This window comes from Mobula birostris, chromosome 4 (genome assembly GCF_030028105.1).
Source record: "Mobula birostris isolate sMobBir1 chromosome 4, sMobBir1.hap1, whole genome shotgun sequence".
NCBI lineage: Eukaryota > Metazoa > Chordata > Chondrichthyes > Myliobatiformes > Myliobatidae > Mobula > Mobula birostris.
Window position 1 is genome coordinate 182,952 of NC_092373.1, and position 24,738 is coordinate 207,689.

General features: G+C 43.2%; 1 protein-coding gene across 4 annotated transcripts in view; it reads left to right on the plus strand.

The window, feature by feature from the left end:
* The window catches only part of lrrc31 (leucine rich repeat containing 31), a 206,668-nt gene that overhangs the window by 170,791 nt on the left and 11,139 nt on the right, over positions 1-24,738 (plus strand). For all 4 annotated transcript variants that reach the window (XM_072254455.1, XM_072254454.1, XM_072254458.1 and 1 more), the window contains 2 exons: positions 219-386; positions 18,710-18,877. In XM_072254455.1, coding sequence (XP_072110556.1) covers positions 219-386; positions 18,710-18,877 — 336 coding nt within the window. The remainder of the gene's footprint in view (positions 1-218; positions 387-18,709; positions 18,878-24,738) is intronic.

Here is a 24,738-nt window from a genome sequence, read left to right on the forward strand (position 1 = left end):
TGTTCATCTGACCATAGAAGCTTTGCTGAGGGGTAAAAAGCTGAAGAAACATCATACTAAACTGCCTAGCACCTTGAAAATAAATCTGTCCATCTGTAATGTGATTTGACTGAAACTGTGCCTAGTGTTTCCTGCTGCTCTGTGACTTTGCTTGGGGTTGTCCTGACATAGCAGAAATTATTACTTGAAGAAAATGACTGCTGTTTTTATTCTTGTAGCACAGATAATTCCCTTACTGAAGAATCTTCAAGTGCTGAATTTAGCAATGAATAAGAATATAGGAGATGCTATGAGGAATTTGATTGCACGGATTCGCTTTTTACCAAAGTTCAAAGGTCTTGGTGTCAACAACTGTAATTTATTCAAAGAATCTATTGTGGAATTGGGTAAGAATGTGCTTTTTATTATTCAGTCACAAGCTGCTCTTTTCTGATATTAATGGAAACATTTGTATTTTAGATGTAACATGTTCTTCTCTATATTTAGGAATAGCTGAGTTACTTGTTTGTGGTTTTGGGATGTGGTTCTTCTTCAGAGGCCAGCATTCCTGCCCAACCTGCAAGTACACTTAAATCTGGTGGCAAGAGTTGTGCAGTCCTTCTGGTCAAAGTATTTCCACTGTCTTCCATGCAAACTGTTTTCTGGTTAGCAGAATCTTGGACCTATCGGCCAGCACTGATCTACTACTGTTCTCCATGTGGTGGGACACTGAGGGGAAGGGCTACAGTGGGATGGTGTACAGACTGTGACCTTACTCAGTGATGTTACCAACTGGAAAATCATAAGTTCTGTTGAGAGTTTGAGACTTTTAATGAAATTGACGTATTAAGATGTTTGACATTTTTCCAAATATTTGAATAATTTTAAATGTCTCTGATAGATCTTTCAATGATTAAAAAGTCTTTGAAAGCAACAAGCTGTGAGGTTCTACAATAAGATAGGGATAGATTGATTGATTGGACATCAATCTATGAAGTTTGATGTGGGGAAGTCTGAGGTCGTGCATTTTGGTGAGAAGAATCAAAAGATACATTACTATCTAGATGCAAATGAGTGAAGTTCAGAGGGATTTCAGTCTTCTATTGCATTAACCGCAAAACATTAGCAGGCAGGTCTGACGAGTAGGTAAGAAGGTAAATGGTATGTTAGAGTTATGGTATCTTGGAGTTACACAGCATGGAGACCAACTTGTCCATCCTGGCCAATTTGCCTCCCTGAATTAGTCCCATTTGTCAGTGTTTGGCCCATATCTCTTGAAACCTTTTTGATTCACGTATCTCCACAAGTATCTTTCAATGGTACTCCACTTTTTTCAGCTGCCTGTTCCATGGACGTACCATTCTCTGTACGAATTTACTGCTCAGATCCCCCTCAAACTTTTCCTCTCACCTAAATCTATGCCCTCTAGTTTTAGATTCCCCTACCAATGTCTGTATCCCTTGTTATTTTGTATGCCTTCATAAGATCACCCCTTGGTCTTCTAAGATCTGGAGGAAAAACTTTTCCCTATGATTCAATTCAAGCCCTCCAGTTACAGTGATGTTCTTCCATATCTGCTCTGCACCCATTCCGGCTTAATGGCCTCCTTCCTATGGCTTAATGACCCAAACCTGCTCAAAACTCCAAGTGTGGTCTCACCAGCATCTTGTACAGTTGAAACATTATAATCCAACTCTTGTGCTTAATGCCCTGACCAATGAAAGCAAATTTACCACCCCGTCCTCCATTGTTTCCACTTTCATTGAACAATGTACTTGTAACTTGAGGTCTGTTTGTTCTGCAATCTATGCCTCATATCATCTTATACACCTCTATCAAGTAACCTCTCCTTCTCCTTTGCTCCAGAGAGAAAAACCCCAGCAGGAGAATGGGGTTGAGGGTGAAATGGATCAGCCATGATGAAATAGCACAGCAGACTTAACAGGCTGACTCGCCTAATTCTGATCCTATATCTTATGGTCTTGCTTTGATTATCCTATTATTCTTAGAGCTATGTACAATTTCCCTTCATAAGACCATAAGATGTAGGAGCAGAAATAGACCATTTGGCCCATTGAGCCTACTGTGCTATTTCATCATGGCTGATCCAATTTTCCTCTCAGCCCCTGTCACCTGTCTTCTCCCTGTATCCCTTCATACCCTGACCAATCAAGTGCCTTAAGTATACATAAATACTTGGCCTCCACAGCTGCCTGTGGGAAAGAATTCCACAGCTTCACCTCTCCCTGATTAAAGAAGTTCCTCCTCATCTCCATTCTAGAAGGACATCCATCTATTCTGAGACTGTGTCCTCTGGTCTTAGACTCTCCCACTAAAGGAAACATCTTCTCCACTCTATCAAGACCTTTCACCATTTGATAAGTTTCAATGATGTCACCCCTCATTCTTCTGAATTCCAGTGAATACAGTCCCAGAGGCATCAAATGCGCTTCTTTTGACAAGCCATTCACTCCTGGCATCATTTTTGTGAACCTTCTTTGAACCCGCTCCGGTTTCAGCACATCCTTTCTAAGATAAGGGGCTCAAACCTGCTCACAATACTCGAAGTAAGGCCTCACCAGTGCTTTATAACATTTCAACATTGCATCCTTCCTTTTATATTTTAGTCCTCTTGAAATGAATGCCAACATAGCATTTACCTTCCTCACCACTGACTCAACCTGCAAATTAACCTTCAGGGAATCCTGCACAAGGACTCCCAAGTCCCTTTTCAGCTCAGTTTTTTTTTTGTAATTTTTCTCCATGTACATTTGTAGAAAATAGTCAATCATTTCATTTCTTTCACCAAAGTGCATGACCATACACTTCCCGACACTGCCATTACTTTGCCCATTGTCCTAATCTGTCTTAAGTCCTTGTGTAGCCTCTCTACTTCCTCAAAACTACTTGTCCCTCCACTTGTCTTCATATCGGCAGCACATATCGGTCTTCATATCGGTCCTAACACAGACCCCCGTGGAACACCACTAGTCACCAACAGACAAACAGAAAAAGCTCCCTTTATTTCCATTCTTTGCCTCCTGCCAATCAGCCACTGCTTTATCCGTGCTAAAATCTTTCCAGTAATACCATGAGCTCTAATCTTGTTAAGCAGCCTTATGTGCGGCACCTTGTCAAAGGCTTTTTGGAAATCCAAGTACATAGCATCAGCTAATTATCCTTTGTCCTGCTTGTTATTTCTTCAAAGAATTCCAACAGATTTGTCAGGTATGATTTTCCCTTGAGGAAATCATGCTGCCTGTGGCCTATTTTATCATGTACCTCCAAGTAACCTGAGACCTCATTCATAATAATCGACTCCAACATCTTCCCAAGCACTGATGTCAGACCAACTGGCCATGGTTTCCTTTCTTTTGCCTCTCTCCCTTCTTAAAGTGGAGTGACATTTGCAATTTTCCAGTCTTCCAGAACCATTCCAGAATCTAGTGATTCTTGAAAGATCATTGCTAAAGCCTCCACAATCTCTTCAGCCACCTCTTTCGGAACCCTGGGGAGTACGTCATCTGGTCCAGGTGACTTGTCTACCTTCAGACCTGTCAGTTTTCTAAGAACCTTCTGGCTAGTTGTGGTAACTTCACACACTTCATGATCCCTGAAACCTGGAACTTTCACCATACTGCTGGTGGCTTCCACAGTGAAGACTGATGCAAAATACTTATTCAGTTCACCCGCCATTCCTTGACCCCATTACTATCTTTCCAATATCGTTTTCCAGCGGTCTGATATACACACTCGCCTCGCTTTTGCACTTTATGTATCTGAAGAAACTTTTGGTATTCTCTTTAATATTATTGTCTAGCTTACCTTTGTATTCCATCTATACTATCTTCATGACTTTTTTTAGTTGCCTTCTCTTGCTTTTTAAAAACTTGCCAATCCTCTAACTTTCCACTAATTTTTGCTGTATTATATGCCAGCTCTTTGGCTTTTATGTTGGCTTTGACACCTCTTGTTACCCACAGTTGTGTCATCTTTCCTTTAGAATGCTTCCCGCTTTGGGATGTTTTTATCTTGTGCCTTCCCAATTGCTTTCAGAAATTCCAACCATCACTGCTCCGTCGTCATCCCTGCCAGTGATCTTTTCCAATCGATTCTGACCAACTCCTCTTTGGTACCTTTGTAACTCTCTTTAATCCATTGTAAGTACTGCTGTGATGTTCTCACTATTCAAAAATATGACATTATTTATAATTAGAGATACAGAGTGGAACAGGCCCTTCTGACACAATGAGCCGTGCTGCCCAGCAACCCAGCAATAAACCATTAACCTAATCACAAGGTGATTTACAATGATCAACTAACTCACTGCTTGGTACATCTTTGGAATGTGTGGGAGGAAAACCCTGCAGTCACAGGAAGAACATACAAACTCCTTATAGCTGACACGGGAATTGAACTCCCAACTCCCCAGTGAGCTAACTGCAACACTACCATGGTGCTCACCTTCCACGTACCCCACTCACTATCACACTGGCAGCATCAGTACCCTGAGACATTGCATCAGAATCAGGTTTAATATCACCAGCATACAGTGTGTAATGAAATTTGTTAACTTTACAGCAGCAGTACAGTGAAATGCATGATAAATAAATATAGAGAAAAAAGATCTGAAATATAGTCAACATTTATATGTCTATTAAATATTTCTATCAAATTATTAATGCAAATAAAAACAAATAACAAAGTAGTGAGGTAGTGTTCGTGGGTTCAATACCCATTTAGAAATCGTATGGCATTTCTGAATTGCTGAGTGTGTGCCTTCAGCCTTCTGTACGTCCTTCCTGACGCCAGTTCTACCCAGCCCTCAACCATGTTTCAGTAATAGCTATAATTTGCTTATCGCCTCGGTAAGTCGAGGTGAATGTGACCTCATTGGCTCTTCACGTGGCCTTGCATCATCTGGACAATACAAATACCTATGTCAGGATGTTTATTGACTACAGTTCAGTGTTTAACACAATCATTCCTACAGTTTTGATTGAAAAGCTCCAGAACTTGGCACCTGTGCAAATGTGTCCTTGACTCCCCAACCGGAAGACCACAATTTGTGGTGGATTAGAAATAACACCTTCACCTTGCTGACCATCAACACAGGATCAGAAATGGAAAGAATGAGCAATTTCAAGTTCCTGGGTATCAGTATCTCTGTGGATCTATCCTGGGCCCAACCTATTAATGCAGTTGCAAAGAAGGCATGACAGCAGCTATATGTCATTTGGAGTTTGAGGAGCCTTGGTATGTCATCAAAGATGCTCGTAAGTTTCTACAGATTTCTACACGGAGAGCATTCTAACTGGCTGCATCGCCATCTGATATGGGGGGGTGGGGGGGCGCTACTGCACAGGATCAAAATAAGCTACAGAGAGTTTTAAACATAATCAGCACTAGGCTGCATAGAATCCAGGGCATCTTCAAGGAGCAATGCCTCAAAAGGGGGAATCCATCATTAAGGACCCCCATGTCCCAGGACATACCCTCTTCTCATTGCTATCATCAGGTAGGAGATACAGAACCATAGAACCATAGAAACTACAGCACAGAAACAGGCCTTTTGGCCCTTCTTGGCTGTGCCGAACCATTTTCTGCCTAGTCCCACTGATCTGCACACGGACCATATCCCTCCATACACTTCCCATCCATGTATCTGCCCAATTTATTCTTAAATGTTAAAAAAGAACCCGCATTTACCACCTCGTCTGGCAGCTCATTCCATACTCCCACCACTCTCTGTGTGAAGAAGCCCCCCTAATGTTCCCTTTAAACTTTTCCCCCCTCACCCTTAACCCATGTCCTCTGGTTTTTTTTCTCCCCTTGCCTCAGTGGAAAAAGCCTGCTTGCATTCACTCTATCTATACCCATCATAATTTTATATACCTCTGTCAAATCTCCCCTCATTCTTCTACGCTCCAGGGAATAAAGCCTGAAGGCATGCACTCAGCGATTCAGGAACAGCTTCTTCCCCTCTCATCTGCTTTCTGAATGGACATTGAATCCATGAACACTAGTTCATGAGTTTTTTCATTATTAGTTTTGCACTACTTATTTAACTATTTTATATACAGTGTGTGTCTACATGTATATATACACACACACCCACACACACGGTTGATTCATGTATTTTTCTATTATGTATTGCATTGTACTGCTGCCATAAAACAAATTTCACAGATTTCACAATGATATGAAATCTGATTCTGATTCTAATATCCCAGTCCCATGTACCAATCCATGTCCCTAATTCGGCCTTACCTCTTTGGCTTCTGGCAATAAAATAACTATATTTCAGTCTATCAGACCTTCCTGACTTTTGACTGAACTTACTATTTTATCTTATATTTGCTTCAGCCTTATCTCCTACACTGCTGGTTGGATTCCATCCTCCCCAACAGAATAGTTTAAGCTATCACTCACACATTGGCCTTTATTGCAAAGTGGTTGGAATTTAAGAACAGGATTCTCTATGATTGTATGAGTGTTGTTGAAGCCACACCTGGAACACTGTGCTAAGTTTTGGTTCCCTTACCAGAAATAAGGATTAGTAACACTGGAGGAGATTTATCAGACTGATTCATGGGATGAGTAGATTATCTTATCAAGGGAGGCTAGATGATTTGTGTTTGGATACAGTACTGAGATGTGGAGGATGGGGGTGACCTTATTCAATCAAACAGTAGATAAGCGTATTGATAGAAAAGATTTTGAGGGATCTGGGCTAAACGTAAGCAAGTGGGACTAGCTTAAATGAGCATCTTGGTTGTTGTGGACCAGTTAGGCCAAAGAGCGATTTTCCATGCTATTTTGTGCAATGACTCTGTGTGAGGTCCTAACAGTGTTCGGCAGGTAGACGTTGAGATGCTTCTACTACCGGGAGAGTCACAAACAAGGAAATGTAGCTACGTGAATGTATGGGTTGGTCATTTAAATCTGAGATGTGTAGAAAGTGGATCGTGAGTCTTTGGAATTCTTGGCAGTGAGAGTTGTTGAGGTGAGATAGTGATAGTGCTGCGTATGGCAGCTGTCTTGTGATCTCTGTTCCAACTTTACAGTGTACTGCTAATTTTTGAAATTTCCTTCGCATTTCTTGTTCGAGTAGCTGACAGTCACATCAGATATGATAGACTGACTTTTCTGAACATCAGAAAGGCAGCATTTACCCACTAAGTGCTGCCTTTTCTACATTGGGAACCCCTGCTTACGCGATCCATGGAAGACTCATTTACTACACTGCTGCTACCTTAGAAGCAGCACCAGAGGCGAGGGAGAGATGGCATGCTAATCGGCCGCCGCTGCCTAGCATACTCCTGGCTAACATTCAGTCCCTGGACAACAAGCTGTGCGAACTGAGGGCCAGAATCTCCTGTCAGTGGAAACAAAGGCATGTAACATTTTGTGCTTCGTGGAAACCTGGCTGATGGAGGAGGTACCAGATGACGCCATCGAACCCTCTGGGTTGTCCCTGTTCTGGGCAAACTGGTCTAAAAACCCCTCTGGAAGAGTATAGGAGATAGGGTATGCTTCATAGTCGATGATGCTTGGTGTGACCCCCAGAACATGCACGTCCTCAAATTCTTTTGTTCCCCAGATCTCGAGTACCTTGTGCTGATGTGTAGACCTTTCTGACTGCCTAGGGAGTTCACGGCTGTTATCATCACAGTGGTGTACGTTCCGCTGCGGGCTGATACTGACATAGCTCTCAAGGAACTGTATGAGACTATCAACATGCTGGATGTTGCACACCCAGACTCCATCGTCACTGGAGACGTTAATAGAGCATCACTGTCTAAAGTCTCTCTGAAGTTTTGTCAATACATCCAGGTGAGCACACAGGGAGATAGCAAACTCGACCACTGCTACTCTCCCTTCTGCAACGCTTACGAAACACTCCTCCGTCTGCCGTTTTGGAAGTCCGATCACTCCATCTTGCGCTGCCTGTGTACTGGCAGGAGCTGAAACAAGACACGGCCATAGTTAAAACTGTCCACTGTTGGTCTGTCCGATCGGTTTCTATGCTGTAGGACTGTTTTGATGACATCAGCTGGAATGTCTTTCATGATGAAAGTGTCTCTGAGTTCATGCAATGGGTCACAAGTTTTATCCGTAAATGCATCGAGGATGTTGTCCCCCAGAAATCGGTCAGGGTGTATCCAAACCAGAAACCCTGGATCAGCAGTTCCGTGCGAGCAGAGTTTACATTGCCAGTAATTAGCAGGAGCTTAAGAAATGCAGCTACGATCTATGCAAAATCATCAAAGCAGCAATACAGGGACAGGATCCAGACACAACTCTCCACCAACAACACACGTAGCTTAGGGTAAGGTCTGCACACCATCGTAGACTTCAAAGCTAAGCACAGTGGTGCTGCCAAGTCACTGCCTCTCTCCCAGATGAGCCAAATCTTTTTTACGCTTGGTTCAATGTCATCAACACAGAGCCCCCGAGGAGAGCTGCTGAAGTGACCTGCACTTTAGACATCTCTGAGGCTGAAGTACACAGGTATTTCCAATGAGTGGACAGTCGCAAGGCTGCGGGACTGGGCAGCATCCCAGGGCGGATACTCAGGATGTGCCCGGCACAACTGGCAAGTGGTTCACAGACATTTTTAAACTCTCTCTCTCCCAATGTAGAGTGCCCTCCTGCTTCAAATTATCCACCATTGTCCCTGTATCTAAAAAGACCAAGGTAACATGTCTCATTGACTGACATCCTGTCACACTCACCTCGATAATAAGCAAATGCTTTGAGTGGCTAGTCAAGGACTATATCTGCAGCTTGCTACCATCCACACCAGACCCCTACAATTCACCTACCAGCACAACCGATCGACAGACAACACAATAGCCTCTGCTGTACATACCGTCCTTAAACATCTGGAGAAGAAGGATACTTGTATGAGGATGCTGTTCTTGGACTATGGTTCAGCATTCAACAGGATAATTCCCTCCAGGCTTGACAAGAAGTTCAGAGACCCTGGCCTTCACTCTGCCTTGTGCAGCTGGATCCTGGACTTCCTGTCAGATTGCCGGCAGGTGGTAAGAATGGGCTCCTTCACTTCCACCCCTGACCCTCAACACAGGTGCCCCTCAGGGCTGTGTCCTAAGCCCCCTACTTTACTCTCTCTCTAAACCCATGACTGTGTTGCCACCCACAGCTCCAATCTGCTAATTAAATTTGCTGATGATACTACATTGATTGGCCTAATCTCAAACAATAATGAGGCAGTCTACAGAGAGGAAGTCATCACCCTGACACATTGGTGTCAAGAAAACAACCTCTCCCCCAATGCTGCAGAAACAAAGGAGCTGGATTACAGGAGGAATGGAGACAGGCTAACTCCATTTGATGTCAATGGATCTGGGTTGAGAGGGTGAACAGCTTTAAGTTCCTTGGCATACTCAACACCGAGGATCTCACATGGTCTGTATATACTGGCTGTGTGGTGAAAAAAACACAACAGCTCCTCTTTCACCTTAGACAGTTGAAGAAGTTTGGTATAGGTCCCCAAATCCTAAGAAATTTCTACAGGGGCACAATTGAGAGCATCCTGACTGGCTACATCACTGGCTGGTATGGGAACTGTACCTCCCTCAATCGCAGGACTCTGCAGAGAGTGGTGCGGATAGCCCAATGCATCTGCAGATGTGAACTTCCCACTATTCAGGACATTTACAGAGACGGTGTGTAAAAAAGGCCTGAAAGATCATTAGGGACCTGAGTCACCCTAACCACAAACTGTTCCAGTTGCTACCATCCGGGAAACAATACTGCAGCATAAAAGCCAGGACCAACAGGCCCTGGGACGGTTTCTTCCACCAGGCCATCAGACTGATTAATTCACACTGATACAATTGTATTTCTATGTTATATTGACTGTCCTGTTGTACATACTATTTATTACAAATTACTATAAATTGCACATTTAGATGGAGACATAACTTAAAGATTTTTACTCCTCATGTATGTGAAGGATGTAAGTAATAAAATCAATTCAATGAGATACAGTTGCACGAAAAAGTTTGTGAACCCTTTGCAATTACCTGGTTTTCTGCATTAATTACTCATAAAATTGGTTCTGATCTTCATCCAAGTCACAATAGTAGACAAACACAATCTGCCTAAACTAACAACCAGACATCCCACCCTGCAAAAACTCATTTCAGGGAGGTAGCACCCACGCCCCCCACAACCCCATATTCCCCCTCCCCACACGGTCGACCCCCAAGGGTGTATGTAATACTTTGTTTAGTGATTTTGTCTAATCTGTAAACCAAGTTGGGTATCTGCAGAAAATGTGACATAAAATATGTACTTATATTATATTATCATGTTTATTCTATTACAACTTTAAGCAAGCCTACAGGGAGTTTGGCCTCATCACGTAGGACATCAATAGAGTAGCTCCTTAGCAGCTAGCCAGCTAGTTTAAATAACGTTAGCTATACTAGTGAACGAATGACACCTTTTAAATTCACCTCAACATGTCTTTTACATTTTAACCCACCATAGGCAATAGAAAAGTCACTGTTGCAAACAGTGCAGCGAGCAACACTGTCATTATTTTTGAGGTCGACTGTAAAGCCCACCCACAGAAAAAACTGATAGGTCTACTTAGCAGGGGTCCGCAATCATTTTTGCACTGCAGACCGGTTTAATAAACAATAGGTGCAGAAATAGACCATTCGGCCCCTCGAGCCTGCACCGCCATTCTGAGATCATGGCTGATCATCTACTATCAATACCCGGTTCCTGCCTTGTCCCCATAACCCTTGATTCCCCTATCCATAAGATACCTATCTAGCTCCTTCTTGAAAGCATCCAGAGAATTGGCCTCCACTGCCTTCTGAGGCCGCACGTTCCACACCTCCACAACTCTCTGGGAGAAGAAGTTCCTCCTCAACTCTGTCCTAAATGACCGACCCCTTATTCTTAAACCATGCCCTCTGGTACTGGACTCTCCCAGCATCTGGAACATATTTCCTGCCTCTATCTTGTCCAATCCCTTAATAATCTTATATGTCTCAATCAGATCCCCCCTCAATCTCCTTAATTCCAGCGTGTACAAGCCCAGTCTCTCTAACCTCCCTGTGTAAGACAGTCCGGACATCCCAGGAATTAACCTAGTGAACATACGCTGCACCTCCTTCACAACCAGGATGTCCTTCCTTAACCCTGGAGACCAAAACTGCACACATACTCCAGGTATGGTCTCACCAGGGCCCTGTACAAATGCAAAAGGATTTCCTTGCTCTTGTACTCAATTCCCTTTGTAATAAAGGCCAACATTCCATTAGCCTTCTTCACTGCCTGCTGCACTTGCTCATTCACCTTCAGAGACTGATGAACAAGTACTCCTAGATCGCTTTGTATTTCTCCCTTACCTAACTCCACACCGTTCAGATAATAATCTGCCTTCCTGTTCTTGCTCCCAAAGTGAATAACCTCACACTTATTCACATTAAATGCCATCTGCCAAATTTCTGCCCACTCACCCAGCCTATCCAAGTCACTTTGAATTCTCCTAACATCCTCATCACATGTCACACTGCCACCCAGCTTAGTACCATCAGCAAACTTGCTGATGTTATTCACAATGCCTTCCTCTAAATCATTGACGTAAATCGTAAACAGCTGTGGTCCCAATACCGAGCCCTGTGGCACCCCACTAGTCACCAGCTGCCATTCCGAGAAACACCCATTCACTGCTACCCTTTGCTTTCTATCTGCCAACCAGTTTTCTATCCATGTCAATATCCTCCCCCCAATGCCATGAGCTCTGATTTTACCCACCAATCTCCTATGTGGTACCTTATCGAATGCCTTCTGAAAGTCAAGGTACACCACATCCACTGGATCTCCCGCGTCTATCTTCCTGGTTACATCCTCGAAAAACTCCAATAGATTAGTCAAGCATGATTTGCCCTTGGTAAATCCACGCTGGCTCTGCCCGGTCCTATCACTGCTATCAAGATATGCCGCTATTTCATCTTTAATAATGGACTCTAGCATCTTCCCCACTACTGATGTTAGGCTAACAGGGCGATAGTTCTCTGTTTTCTCCCTCCCTCCTTTCTTAAAAAGTGGGATAACATTAGCCATTCGCCAATCCTCAGGAACTGATCCTGAATCTAAGGAACATTGGAAAATGATCACCAATGCATCCGCAATTTCCAGAGCCACCCCCTTTAGTACCCTAGGATGCAGACCATCTGGACCTGGGGATTTGTTAGCCTTCAGTCCCATCAATGTACTCATCACCATTTCCTTCCTAATGTCAATCTGTTTCAGTTACCCTATGTCCTTGGCCCATCCATACATCTGGGAGATTGCTTGTGTCTTCCCTAGTGAAGACAGATCCAAAGTACTTATTAAATTTGTCTGCCATTTCTCTGTTTCCCATAACAATTTCTCCCAATTCATTCTTCAAGGGCCCAACATTGTTCTTAATTATCTTCCTTCTCTTCACATACCTAAAAAAAATTTGCTATCCTCCTTTATATTCCTAGCTAGCTTGCATTCATACCTCATTTTTTCTCCCCGTATTGCCTTTCTAGTTAAGTTCTGTTGCTCCTTAAAAATTTCCCAATCATCAGTCTTCCCACTCACCTTAGCTCTGTTATACTTTTTTAATGCTATGCTATCTCTGACTTCCTTTGTCAACCACTGTGGCCACTTTCCCCCCTTTGAATCCTTCCTTCTCTGGGGAATGAACTGATTTTGCACCTTGTGCATTATTCCCAAGAATACCTGCCATTGCTGTTCCACTGTCTTTTCTGCTAGGATATCCGACCAGTCAACTTTGGCCAGCTCCTCCCTCATGGCTTCATAGTCTCCTTTGTTCAACTGCAATACTGACACTTCTGATCTGCCCTTATCCCTCTCAACTTGCAGATAAAAACTTACCATATTATGGTCACTACCTCCTAATGGCTCCTTTACTTCAAGATCACTTATCAAATCCTGTTCATTGCACAACACTAAATCCAGAATAGCCTTATCCCTGGTCGGCTCTTGTACAAGCTGCTCCAAAAATGCATCCCGTAGGCACTCTACAAACTCCCTATCCTGGGGTCCAGTACCAACCTGATTTTCCCAGTTCACCTGCATGTTGAAATCCCCCATAACTACTGCAACATTTCCTTTGCCACATGCCATCGTTAACTCCCTATTCAACTTGCACCCAATATCCATGCTATTGTTTGGGGGCCTGTTGATAACACCTATTAGGGTCTTTTTGCCCTTACTGTTCCTCAGTTCTATCCACACTGACTCTACTTCTCCTGATTCTATGTGAATCTCATTCCTCACTAACAGGGCCACCCCACCCCCTCTGCCCACCTTTCTGTCCCTTCGATAGCATGTATACCCTTGTACATTCAATTCCCAGGTCTGATCCCCCTGCAGCCATGTCTCCGTTATCCCAACAACATCATAGTTACCCATTCGCACCTGAGCTTCAAGCTCATCCGCCTTATTTCTGACACTTCGCGCATTCAGATATAGAATTTTTAACCCATTTCTCCTCTCTCTGTTTAAATCGCTGCCTATTGTGCATAACCCAGCTCCCCGAACTCTCACCGGGCTATACGCCCCTTGAATTTTGTTGTCCTTCTTAAATTTACTTACTCTTTCTGCACATTTAACTCCATGCTCTGTCAGACCATCCCTCTGCACATGTATCCTCCTTATCACTCGTTCCGCCTCACCTTTCTCTACTTCACATTTAATATTCCGGAACCGTGTAGTCCCCACCTGTCCTTTATACGTCATCTCGCTATCCTCTCTCACATTCTGGATCCCTGCCCCCTGCAAATTTAGTTTAAACCCCCCCCCCCCCCCCCAAGCAGCACTAGCAAACTTTCCTGCAAGAATGTTAGTACCCCTCCAGTTCGGGTGTAAACCGTCCCGTCGGAACAGATCCCACCTTCCCTGGAACAAAGCCCAATTGTCTAAAAACCTGAAGCCCTCCCTCCTGCACCATCCTCTCAGCCACCTATTGATCTGTATAATCCTTCTGTTCCTCGCCTCACTTGCACGTGGCACAGGTAGCAATCCTGAGATTGTTACCCCGGAGGTCCTGCCCTTCAGCTTCGCACCTAACCCCCTGAACTCACTACGCAGGACCCCCTCAGTCTTCCTACCCACGTTGTTGGTCCCTACATGGACTACAACATCTGGATTCTTGCCCTCCCTCTCGAGAATAACCTGCACCCGATCTGAGATGTCCTGGACCCCGGCACCAGAGAGGCAACATACCATCCGAGACTCCCGATAATATTGACAATATTCTTGCGGACCAGCTGACCGGGGGCGGAGGTGTTAATCACAACCGGAATATAGGTGATAAGTCAATAGCATCATAACATTTTAAGTAACATTTGGATATTAAACACACAGCGCATATTTTCCCCGTATGAACATATAAAATCATTGCAACACACCAATATCGCTGAATCAGTGGGAGCCCTGGGCTTGTTTTCTTGCAACAACACGGTCCTATCAAGGGGTGATGGGAGACAGTGATACTCGAAGGGGTTTCCTTATGTCCAGTCTATTCCGCAATTTAGTTTTCGTTGCATTCATTGCAGAAAACTCCGCTTCACAGAGATATGTTGGAAATGGAAGCAACATTTTCAGTGCTTTCGTGGCTATCTCAGGATATTCAGCCTTGTCTTTGATCCAGCATGCCGGCAGAGATATTATGTCAAACATGCTCTTCAGCCCACCGTCATTTGCAAGCTCAACGAGTTGATCTTTTTCCCGCGCTGACATGGATGATTCACCGGGGACATTCACAAATGGGTCACGGACCCACTCCTTTGCACGTCTCGGGTCACTGATGACCTCGTGTGCATTAAAATTCAACAGTGTGTGACAGGGAATGAGGAAAGGTGCAGCTGACTCATATCATTTCATATCGCCAAATCATATCGTTTCCTCGTGGCCTGGTGGTTGGGAACCATTCTAGCACGAAGAGAGACCAATCAAGATGCTCGCTCTCCCTCTCAAAAAAATCTATTTCCGGGATATTGTATATAATTTCCGGGCATCAGGGAGCCACTATCGATATGCGGGAGACTCCCGGAGCTTCCAGGAGAGGTGGGATGTCTGTAACAACACGCAAACAATTGGACTACTTCTCGTCAAAACAGAGTACACCATTTAAACAGTCATGGTCTAGGTTCAAAAAATATATGTGGACCTCGAGGGTAATGCTTTCTACAAAAGCTATTTGGAGTCAGGTGCTCCAATCAATGAGATGAGATTGGAGGTTGGGTTGTAGAGGTACCCTGCCCTGTATATAAAAAAAAAAGACAAATGAAGTCAGTTTACTGAAAGCCTGCTCTTCTCAAGAAAGATCTGTTTATGTGCACCATGCTTCAATCAAAGCTACTTTTGGAGGGCCTTAGAAGAAGAATTGTAGAGATACATAAAGCTGGAAAAGGCTACAAAAGCATTTCTAAAGACCTGAGGGTTCATCAGTCCACAGAAAGAGAAATTGCCTACAAATAGAGGAAATTCAGTACTGTTGCTGCTGTCCCTAGGAGTGGGAATCGTACAAAGATCACACCAAAGGCTCAGTGTACGATGCTAAAGGAGGTGAAAAAGGTCAAGATGGCGCCTACGTACAATGCTCCTTTGATCGACATCTTCTATTTAGATCATGAAACCATATATTTCACTTCTTTTATGTCTTTTATATTCGTTTTTTGTCTTGAATGTGATTCTGGAATTGTTGGAGGCGGTTTGGAGATCGTTTGGTTGTTTCAGCACTCTGCAGTCTAAGAGTATTCCAGGAGGCAGAGGCAGCGTGTAGGAACCTTGTGGCCAGAAGGCTGCGGGGGTGTGAGTCCATGTTCGACTTCATTTTGCCGATTAAAGTTTCCATTGTTTGGCGATTAAAGCGACAAGGGAGATTGAACATTGAGGCAAATGTGGAAGGTGAATGCCGGCTGCCTGCTTTTTTATTACTGGGGGATCGCTCTGCTACCGGAGAGGGGATACTGCCTTTTGACCGTTGGTGGGATTGCTCTGCTACCTGAGAAGGAAAGGCTGTCACAGTGTTTGGGGAATGCTACCCAGGTTTTCTGTGTTTTGGATATACTTTTTTCAGTGTTATAGTTTTTATATTTTGTGTTTTTCACCTGATCTTTCTTGTTTTTTTTTTGTGTGCAGGGGTGGGTATGTGGGGGTTCCAATTTTTGTCTTTTTTTGTGTGGAGAGGAGGGATTTGGGGGTGGATGATCATACTGCTGTTTTTTTTCTTTCTTGGTTACATGGCTATCTGGAGAAGAAGAATTTCAAACTTGTATACTTTGATAATAAATGAACTTTTGAAGAACCTAAGTGTAACAGCAAAAGACCTGCAGAAATGTCTAGAACTTGCTGAAGTCTCTGTTCATGTTTCCACTATAAGAAAAACACTGAACAAGAATGGTATTCATGGAAGGACACCAAGGAGGAAATCACTACTCTCCAAAAAAACATTGCTGCATATCTCAAGTTTGTAAAAGACCACCTGGATGTTCCACAATGTTCTGTGGACAAATGAGACAAATATTGAACTTCTTGGCAGAAACGTACACGGCTAAGTTTGGAGGAAAATGGGCACTGCACACCAGCATCAAAACCTCATCCCAACTGTGAAGTATGGTGGAAGGAGAATTATGGTTTGGGGCTGCTTTGCTTCTTCAGGGCCTTGGCAGCTTGCAATCATAGAAGGAACAATGAATTCAAAATTGTATCATGACATTTTACAGGAGAATGTCAGTGTAGCGGTCGTCACCTGAAGTTTAATAGAAGTTGGTTGATTGAACAAGTCAATGATCCAAAACACAAGAGTAAATCAACAATAGAATGGTTTAAAAAGAAGAAAATTTATATTCTGGAATGGCCAAGACAGATTCTAGACCCTAACCCGATTGAGATGCTGTGGCATGACTTGAAGATTGCTGTTCGTGCAAGGTATCCCAGAAATATTGATAAACTGAAACAGTGGTGTACAGATGAATGGTCTAAAATTCCTCCTCACTGCTGTGCAAATCTGATCAGCAGCTTCAGGAAACGTTTGGTGGAGGTTATTGCTGCTGAAGGAGGTTCTAGCAGTTATTAAATACAAGGGTTCACATACTTTTTTCAGTAAAAAAATATAAGAACAATTGTTTGTGAGTTATTTGTTTTGGCAGATTGTGTTTGTCTGTTATTGTAATTTAGATGAAGATCAGACCACATATGATGACTAATTAATGCAGAAAACCAGGTAATTGCAAAGGGCTCACAAATTTTTTCTTGCAACTGTATTTAAAATAAGATAAATATTCATTTATGGAGAACTGGTGCAGAAGAGGAGTTGAGCCTAGATCACACTGAGTGGTGAGGCAGGCTTTGAGGGCCAAGTGGTTGCCTTATTTTCTTGTGTGTGATCTTGGGACAGGGCATCAGCAATGCTGCATCAAGTCCATTTGCACCTTCAACCCACAGAAAGCAAAGAGAGGTTGTAGATGGGTCATATTCTGCACGGAGGTTGATGACCAGTTGTGTACTTCAGGGATCTGTTCTGAGACCCCTTCTCTTTGTGATTTTTATAAATGACCTGAATGAGGAAGTGGGGGGATGGGTTAGTAAATTTGCTGATTTGCTGATGACACAAAGGTTGGGGGTGTTGTGGTTAGTATGGAGGGCTGTCAGAGGTTATAGCGGGACATTTATAGGATGCAAAACTAGGCTGAAAAGTGGCAGATGCAGTTCAACCCAGATAAGTATGAGGTGGTTCATTTTGGTAGGTCAAATATGATGGCAGAACATAGTATTAATGGTAAGACTGTTGGCAGTGTGGAGGATCAGAGGGATCTTGGAGTCCGTGTCCATAGGACGCTCAAAGCTGCTGTGCAGGTTGACTCTGTGGTTAAGAAGGCATATGATGTATTGGCCTTCATCAACCGTGGGATTGAGTTCAAGAGTTGAGAGGTAATGTGACAGCTGTATAGGACCTGGTCAGACCCCACTTGGAGTACATGCTCATTTCTGGTTGCCTCACTACAGGAAGGATGTGGAAACTATAGAAAGGGTGCAGAGGAGATTTACAAGGATGTTGCCTGGATTGGGGAGCATGCCTTCTGAGAACATGTTCAATGAACTTGGCTTTTTCTCCTCGGAACGGCAGAGGATGAGAGGTGACCTGATAGAGGGGTATAATTTGATGAGAGGCATTGATCGTGTGGATAGTCAGAAGCTTTTTCCCAGGGCTGAAATGGCTAACACGAGAGGGCACAGTGTTAAGGTGCTTGGAAGTGGGTACAGAGGAGATGCCAGGGGTAAGTTTTTTACGCAGAGAGCAGTGAGTGCATGGAATGGGCGGCTGTTGACGGTGGTGGAGGCGGATACGATAGGGTCTTTCAAGAGACTCTAAGATAGGTACATGGAGCTTAGAAAAACAGGGGGCTATGGGTAACCCTAGGTAATTTCTAAAGTAAGTATATGCTTGGCACAGCATTGTGGGCCTGTATTGTGCTGTAGGTTTTCCATGTTTCTAACCTGCTGTTCCTACCACCCTCATCTGCTTCCAGGTGCTTCTCAGTTGTAAAGTATTGACGAACATCATAAAAGGGCAAGTCTGAGGCACTGTAATCTGACTCAGTGTTTGCCAGCTGGTTTCTGTAGACTGTTAGATTAACAAAATGTTTACAAATCTGTTTAAAATGTTGTATTCCTACAGCCGACACCCTTCCAAACTTGACGGAACTTGAAACGTTGGACTTGTCTTGGAATAAGTGCCTTGGTGGAAATGTGGGACTGCTTGTCCAGATGTTGCAAAGTGAGACTCGCCTCCGTGTGGTGAAACTGTGCAGCTGCAATCTGACAGGCCAGGATTTAGCATCTCTCGGTAATCACCAAATTAACCAAATTGAAAGGGCATATTGTGCCTCATCGTATTGTGTTTTTTGGGTATCCCCATGTATCTGAATCTTCTGGGACATTGCCACCTTTGTTGATTGTTACTTAATCCTTTTTTTTATAATATAATTTTTATAGAATTTTCAAAAAGAATACATGAAAAGATAGAATCTACCCTCCTCCCCCATATATAGTCCTACCTAAAAAGAAAGAAAAATAAAAAAAAAAGAACTGCCTGGGTATTGGAAGGCTTCCACATGCTCCATGGGATTCAAAATAAATTGGTATAATTATTCGTTACTTTCCCCAAGTGACCAAAGTCTTTATCGGAGCACTTAAATATGCCATCCTATCTTTTGTAAATAAGGGCGCCAAATATTCAAAAATGTTACATATTTATCTCTTAAATTATAAGTAATTTTTTCGAGTGGAATAGAACTAGCGTACTTAATCCTTGATACCGGTTCTTCTTTTATTACCATGTGCTTTAATTTTAGTCCTTATTAAAAGTTTTTCTCCGGAAGTCTAGAAACTCCACAAAGTGTACCACAAAGTTAGACCATAAAATGTAAGAGCAGAATTAGGCCATTTGCCCCATCAAGTCTACTCACCATTTCATCACAGCTGATCCACTTTCTTTCTCAGCCCCAATCTGCGGGCTTCTCCACGTATCCCTTCATGCCCTGACCAATCAAGAATCTATCAACCTCTGCCTTAAATATACCCAATGACTCGGCCTCCACAGCTGCCTGTGGCAACAAATTCCACAGATTCACCACTCTCTGGCTAAAGAAATTCCTCCTCATTTCCGTTCTAAAGGGACACTCCTTTATTCTGAGGTTGTGTCCTCCAGTCTTACACTCTCCCACCATAGGAAACATCCTCTCCACATCCACTCTATCGAAGCCTTTCAACATTCGATACAATCCCCCCTCATTCTTCTGAATTCTAGTGAATAAAGGCATAAAGCCATCAAACGCTCCTTATATAACAAGCCTTTCAATCCCGGAATCAGTTTCGTAAACCTTTGAACCATCTCCAATGTCAGCACATCCTTTCATAGATAAGGGGCCCAAAACTGCTCACAAAACCCAAGTGAGGCCTCACCTGTGCTTATTAAGTCTCAATATTACATCCTTGCTTTTATGTTCTAGTCCTCTCAAAATGAATGCTAGCATCGCATTTGCCTTCGTTACCACTGCATCAACCTGCAAATTAACCTTTAGGGAATCCTGCATGAGGATTCCCAAATTCCTTTGCACCTCAGATTTTTGAATTTTTTTCTCTGTTTAGAAAATGATCTACCCTTTTATTTCTTCTACCAAAGTACATGACTATACACTTCTGACACTGTATTCCATTTGCCACATCTTGGCCTATTTTCCTAATCTGTCTAAGTAGCTTCTTTACTTCCTCAAAACTACCTGCCCTTCCACCTGTCTTCCTGTTGTCGATAAACTAGGCCACAAGGCCATCAATTCCATTATCCAAATCATTGACATACAATTTTTAAAAAATAGGTTTCAACACAGACCCGGCTGCCAACCAGGAGAGACTCCTTTTGTTGCCTCTCTTTACCTCCTGATAATTAGCCAATGCTCTATCCATGCTAGAATCTTTCCTGTAATACCATAGCCTCTTATGGGTTCTATTATGTAATACCATGGGTTCAACAAGTATATGAAGAACAAGAGGATAAGACATGAGAGAATAGGACCAATCAAGTGAAACGGTGGAAAAGTGTGTATGGAACTGGAGCTGAGGTACTTAATGAATATTTTGCTTCAGTATTCACTACGGTAAAGGATCTTGGCAATTGTAAGGATGATTTACGGTGGATTGAAAAACTGGAGCATTAAAAAAGAGGATGTACTGCAGCTTTTGGAAAGCATCAAGTTGGATAAGTCTCCGGGACCGGATGAGATGTACCCCAGGCTGCTCTGGGAGGCGAGGGAGGAGATTGCTGAGCCTCTGGCGATGATCTTTGCATCATCAATGGGGATGGGTGAGGTTCCGGAGGACTGCAGGGTTGCAGATGTTGTTCCCATATTCAACACAGGGAGTAGAGACAGCCCAAGAAATTATAGACCAGTGAGTCTTACTTCAGTGGTTGATAAGTTGATGGAAAAAATCCTGAGAGCAGGATTTATGAACAATTGGAGAGGTGTAATATGATTAGGAATAGCCAGCATGGCTTTGTCAAAGGCAGGTCATGCCTTACAAGCCTGACTGAAATTTTTGAGGATGTGATTAAACACATTGATGAAGGTAGAGCAGTAGATGTAGTGTATATGGATTTCATCAAGGCATTTGGTAAGGTACCCCATGCAAGGCTTATTGAGAAAGTAAGGAGGCATGGGATCCAAGGGGACCTTATTTTGTGGATCCAGAATTGGCTTGCCCACAGAAAGCAAAGGGTGGTTGTAGTTGGGTCATATTCTGCATGGAGGCCATTGACCAGTGGTGTGCCTCAGGGATCTGTTCTGGGACCCTTACTCTTTGTGATTTTTATAAATGATCTGGATGAGGAAGTGGGGGGATGGGTTAGTAAATTTGCTGATTTGCTGATGACACAAGGGTTGGGGGTGTTGTGGATAGTGTGGAGGGCTGTCAGAGGTTACAGCAGGATATCGATAGGATGCAAAACTGGGCTGAGCAGTGGCAGATGGAATTCAACCCAGATAAGTGTGAGGTGCTTCATTTCGGTAGGTCAAATATGATGGCAGAATATAGTATTAATGATAAGACTCTTGGCAGTGTGGACGATCAGAGGGATCTTGGAGTCCGAATCCATAGGACACGCAAAACTGCTGCACAGGTTGACTCTCTGGTTAAGAAGGCATATGGTACATTGTAGCTTTTCTATGTTTCTTTGTTTCTTATCTCGTTAAGTAGCCTCATGTGTGGCACCTTGTCAAAGGCCTTCTGAAAATCCAACTACACAACATCCACTGATTCTCCTTTGTCTATCCTGCTTGTTATTTCTTCAATGAATTCCAACAGATTTGTCAGGCAAGATTTTCCCTTAAAGAAACCAAGCTGACTATGACTATCATGTGCATCCAGGTATACTGAAACCACATCCTTAACAATCATCTCCAATGTCTTCCCAACCTATAATTTCCTTTCTTCTACTTCTCTGCCTTCTTGAAAGAGTGGAGTGACATTTGCAATTTTCCATTCCTAAGGATCCATGTAGAATCAATTGATTCTTGAAAGATTATTACAATTTCTTCAGCCACATATTTCAGAACCCTGAGTGTAGACCATCCAGTCCAGGAGACTTATCTTCCTTCAGACCTATCAGTTTCATAGAAACATAGAAAATAGGTGCAGGAGTAGGCCATTCGGCCCTTCGAGCCTGCACCGCCATTTATTATGATGTCTGATCATCCAACTCAGAACCCTGCACCAGCCTTTCCTCCATACCCCCTGATCCTCGTAGCCACAAGGGCCATATCTAACTCCCTCTTAAATATAGCCAATGAACTGGCCTCAACTGTTTCCTGTGGCAGAGAATTCCACAGATTCACCACTCTCTGTGTGAAGAAGTTTTTCCTAATCTCGGTCCTAAAAGGCTTCCCCTTTATCCTCAAACTGTGACCCCTCGTTCTGGACTTCCCCAACATCGGGAACAATCTTCCTGCAACTAGCCTGTCCAATCCCTTTAGGATCTTATACGTTTCAATCAGATCCCCCCTCAATCTTCTAAATTCCAACAAGTACAAGCCCAGTTCATCCAGTCTTTCTTCATATGAAAGTCCTGCCATCCCAGGAATCAATCTGGTGAACCTTCTTTGTACTCCCTCTATGGCAAGGATGTCTTTCCTCAGATTAGGGGACCAAAACTGCACACAATACTCCAGGTGTGGTCTCACCAAGGCCTTGTACAACTGCAGTAGTACCTCCCTGCTCCTGTACTCGAATCCTCTTGCTATAAATGCCAGCATACCATTTGCCTTTTTCACCGCCTGCTGTACCTGCATGCCCACTTTCAATGACTGGTGTATAATGACACCCAGGTCTCGTTGCACCTCCCCTTTTCCTAATCGGCCACCATTCAGATAATAATCTGTTTTCCTATTTTTGCCACCAAAGTGGATAACTTCACATTTATCCACATTAAATTGCATCTGCCATGAATTTGCCCACTCACCCAACCTATCCAAGTCACTCTGCATCCTCTTAGTATCCTCCTCACAGCTAACACTGCCGCCCAGCTTCGTGTCATCCGCAAACTTGGAGATGCTGCATTTAATTCCATCATCCAAGTCATTAATATATATTGTAAACAACTGGGGTCCCAGCACTGAGCCTTGCGGTACCCCACTAGTCACTGCCTGCCATTCTGAAAAGGTCCCGTTTATTCCCACTCTTTGCTTCCTGTCTGCTAACCAATTCTCTATCCGCATCAATACCTTACCCCCAATACCGTGTGCTTTAAGTTTGCACACTAATCTCCTGTGTGGGACCATGTCAAAAGCCTTTTGAAAATCCAAATATACCACATCCACTGGTTCTCCCCTATCCACTCTACTAGTTACATCCTCAAAAAATTCTATGAGATTCGTCAGACATGATTTTCCTTTCACAAATTCATGCTGACTTTGTCCGATGATTTCACCGCTTTCCAAATGTGCTGTTATCACATCTTTGATAACTGACTCCAGCAGTTTCCCCACCACCGACGTTAGGCTAACCGGTCTATAATTCCCCAGTTTCTCTCTCCCTCCTTTTTTAAAAAGTGGGGTTACATTAGCCAGCTTCCAATCCTCAGGAACTAGTCCAGAATCTAACGAGTTTTGAAAAATTATCACTAATGCATCCACTATTTCTTGGGCTACTTCCTTAAGCACTCTGGGATGCAGACCATCTGGCCCTGGGATTTATCTGCCTTTAATCCCTTCAATTTACCTAACACCACTTCCCTACTAACATGTATTTCGCTCAGTTCTTCCATCTCACTGGACCCTCTGTCCCCTACTATTTCTGGAAGATTATTTATGTCCTCCTTAGTGAAGACAGAACCAAAGTAGTTATTCAATTGGTCTGCCATGTCCTTGCTCCCCATAATCAATTCACCTGTTTCTGTCTGTAGGTTTCCTAAGAACCTTCTTCCTAGTAGTGGCAATTTCACACACCTCTGCCCCCGGTACTCTCAAACTTCCACTATACTGCTACTGTCTTCCACAGTGTAGACTGATGCAAAATACTTATTCAGTTCATCTGCCATTTCCTTGTCCCCCATTATCATATCTCCAGCATCGTTTTCCAGCAGTACAATATCTGTTCTCACCTCTTCTGTACTCTTTAATATCTGGAAAAACCTTCTGGTATCATTTTTGATATTATTGGCTAGCTAACCTTCATACATTCTCTTCTCCCCACACCCTGCATGTTTTTTTTTTAGTTCATTCCGTTGGCGTTTAAAAATTTCCCAATCCTCTAACTTTGTCTAACTTTTGCTCCATCATATAGTCATAGTCATAGTCATAGTCATAGTCATACTTTATTAATCCTGGGGGAAATTGGTTTTCGTTACAGTTGCTCCATAAATAATAAATAGTAATAGAACCATAAATAGTTAAATAGTAATATGTAGATTATGCCAGTAAATATGCCCTCCTTTTTGATATAATGTTGGTTTGACTTACTTTGTCAGCCATGGTTGCATCATGATGCCTTTAGAATACTTCCTCTTCTTTGAGATTTAAATAACTGCGTCCAGAAACTCCAGCCATTGCTGCTCTGCCATCGTGTCTACGGTGTCCCCTTCCAATCAGCTTTGGTCAGCTCCTCTCTCATGCCTCTGTAATTCCCTTTTCTCCACTTTAATGCTGATACATCTGA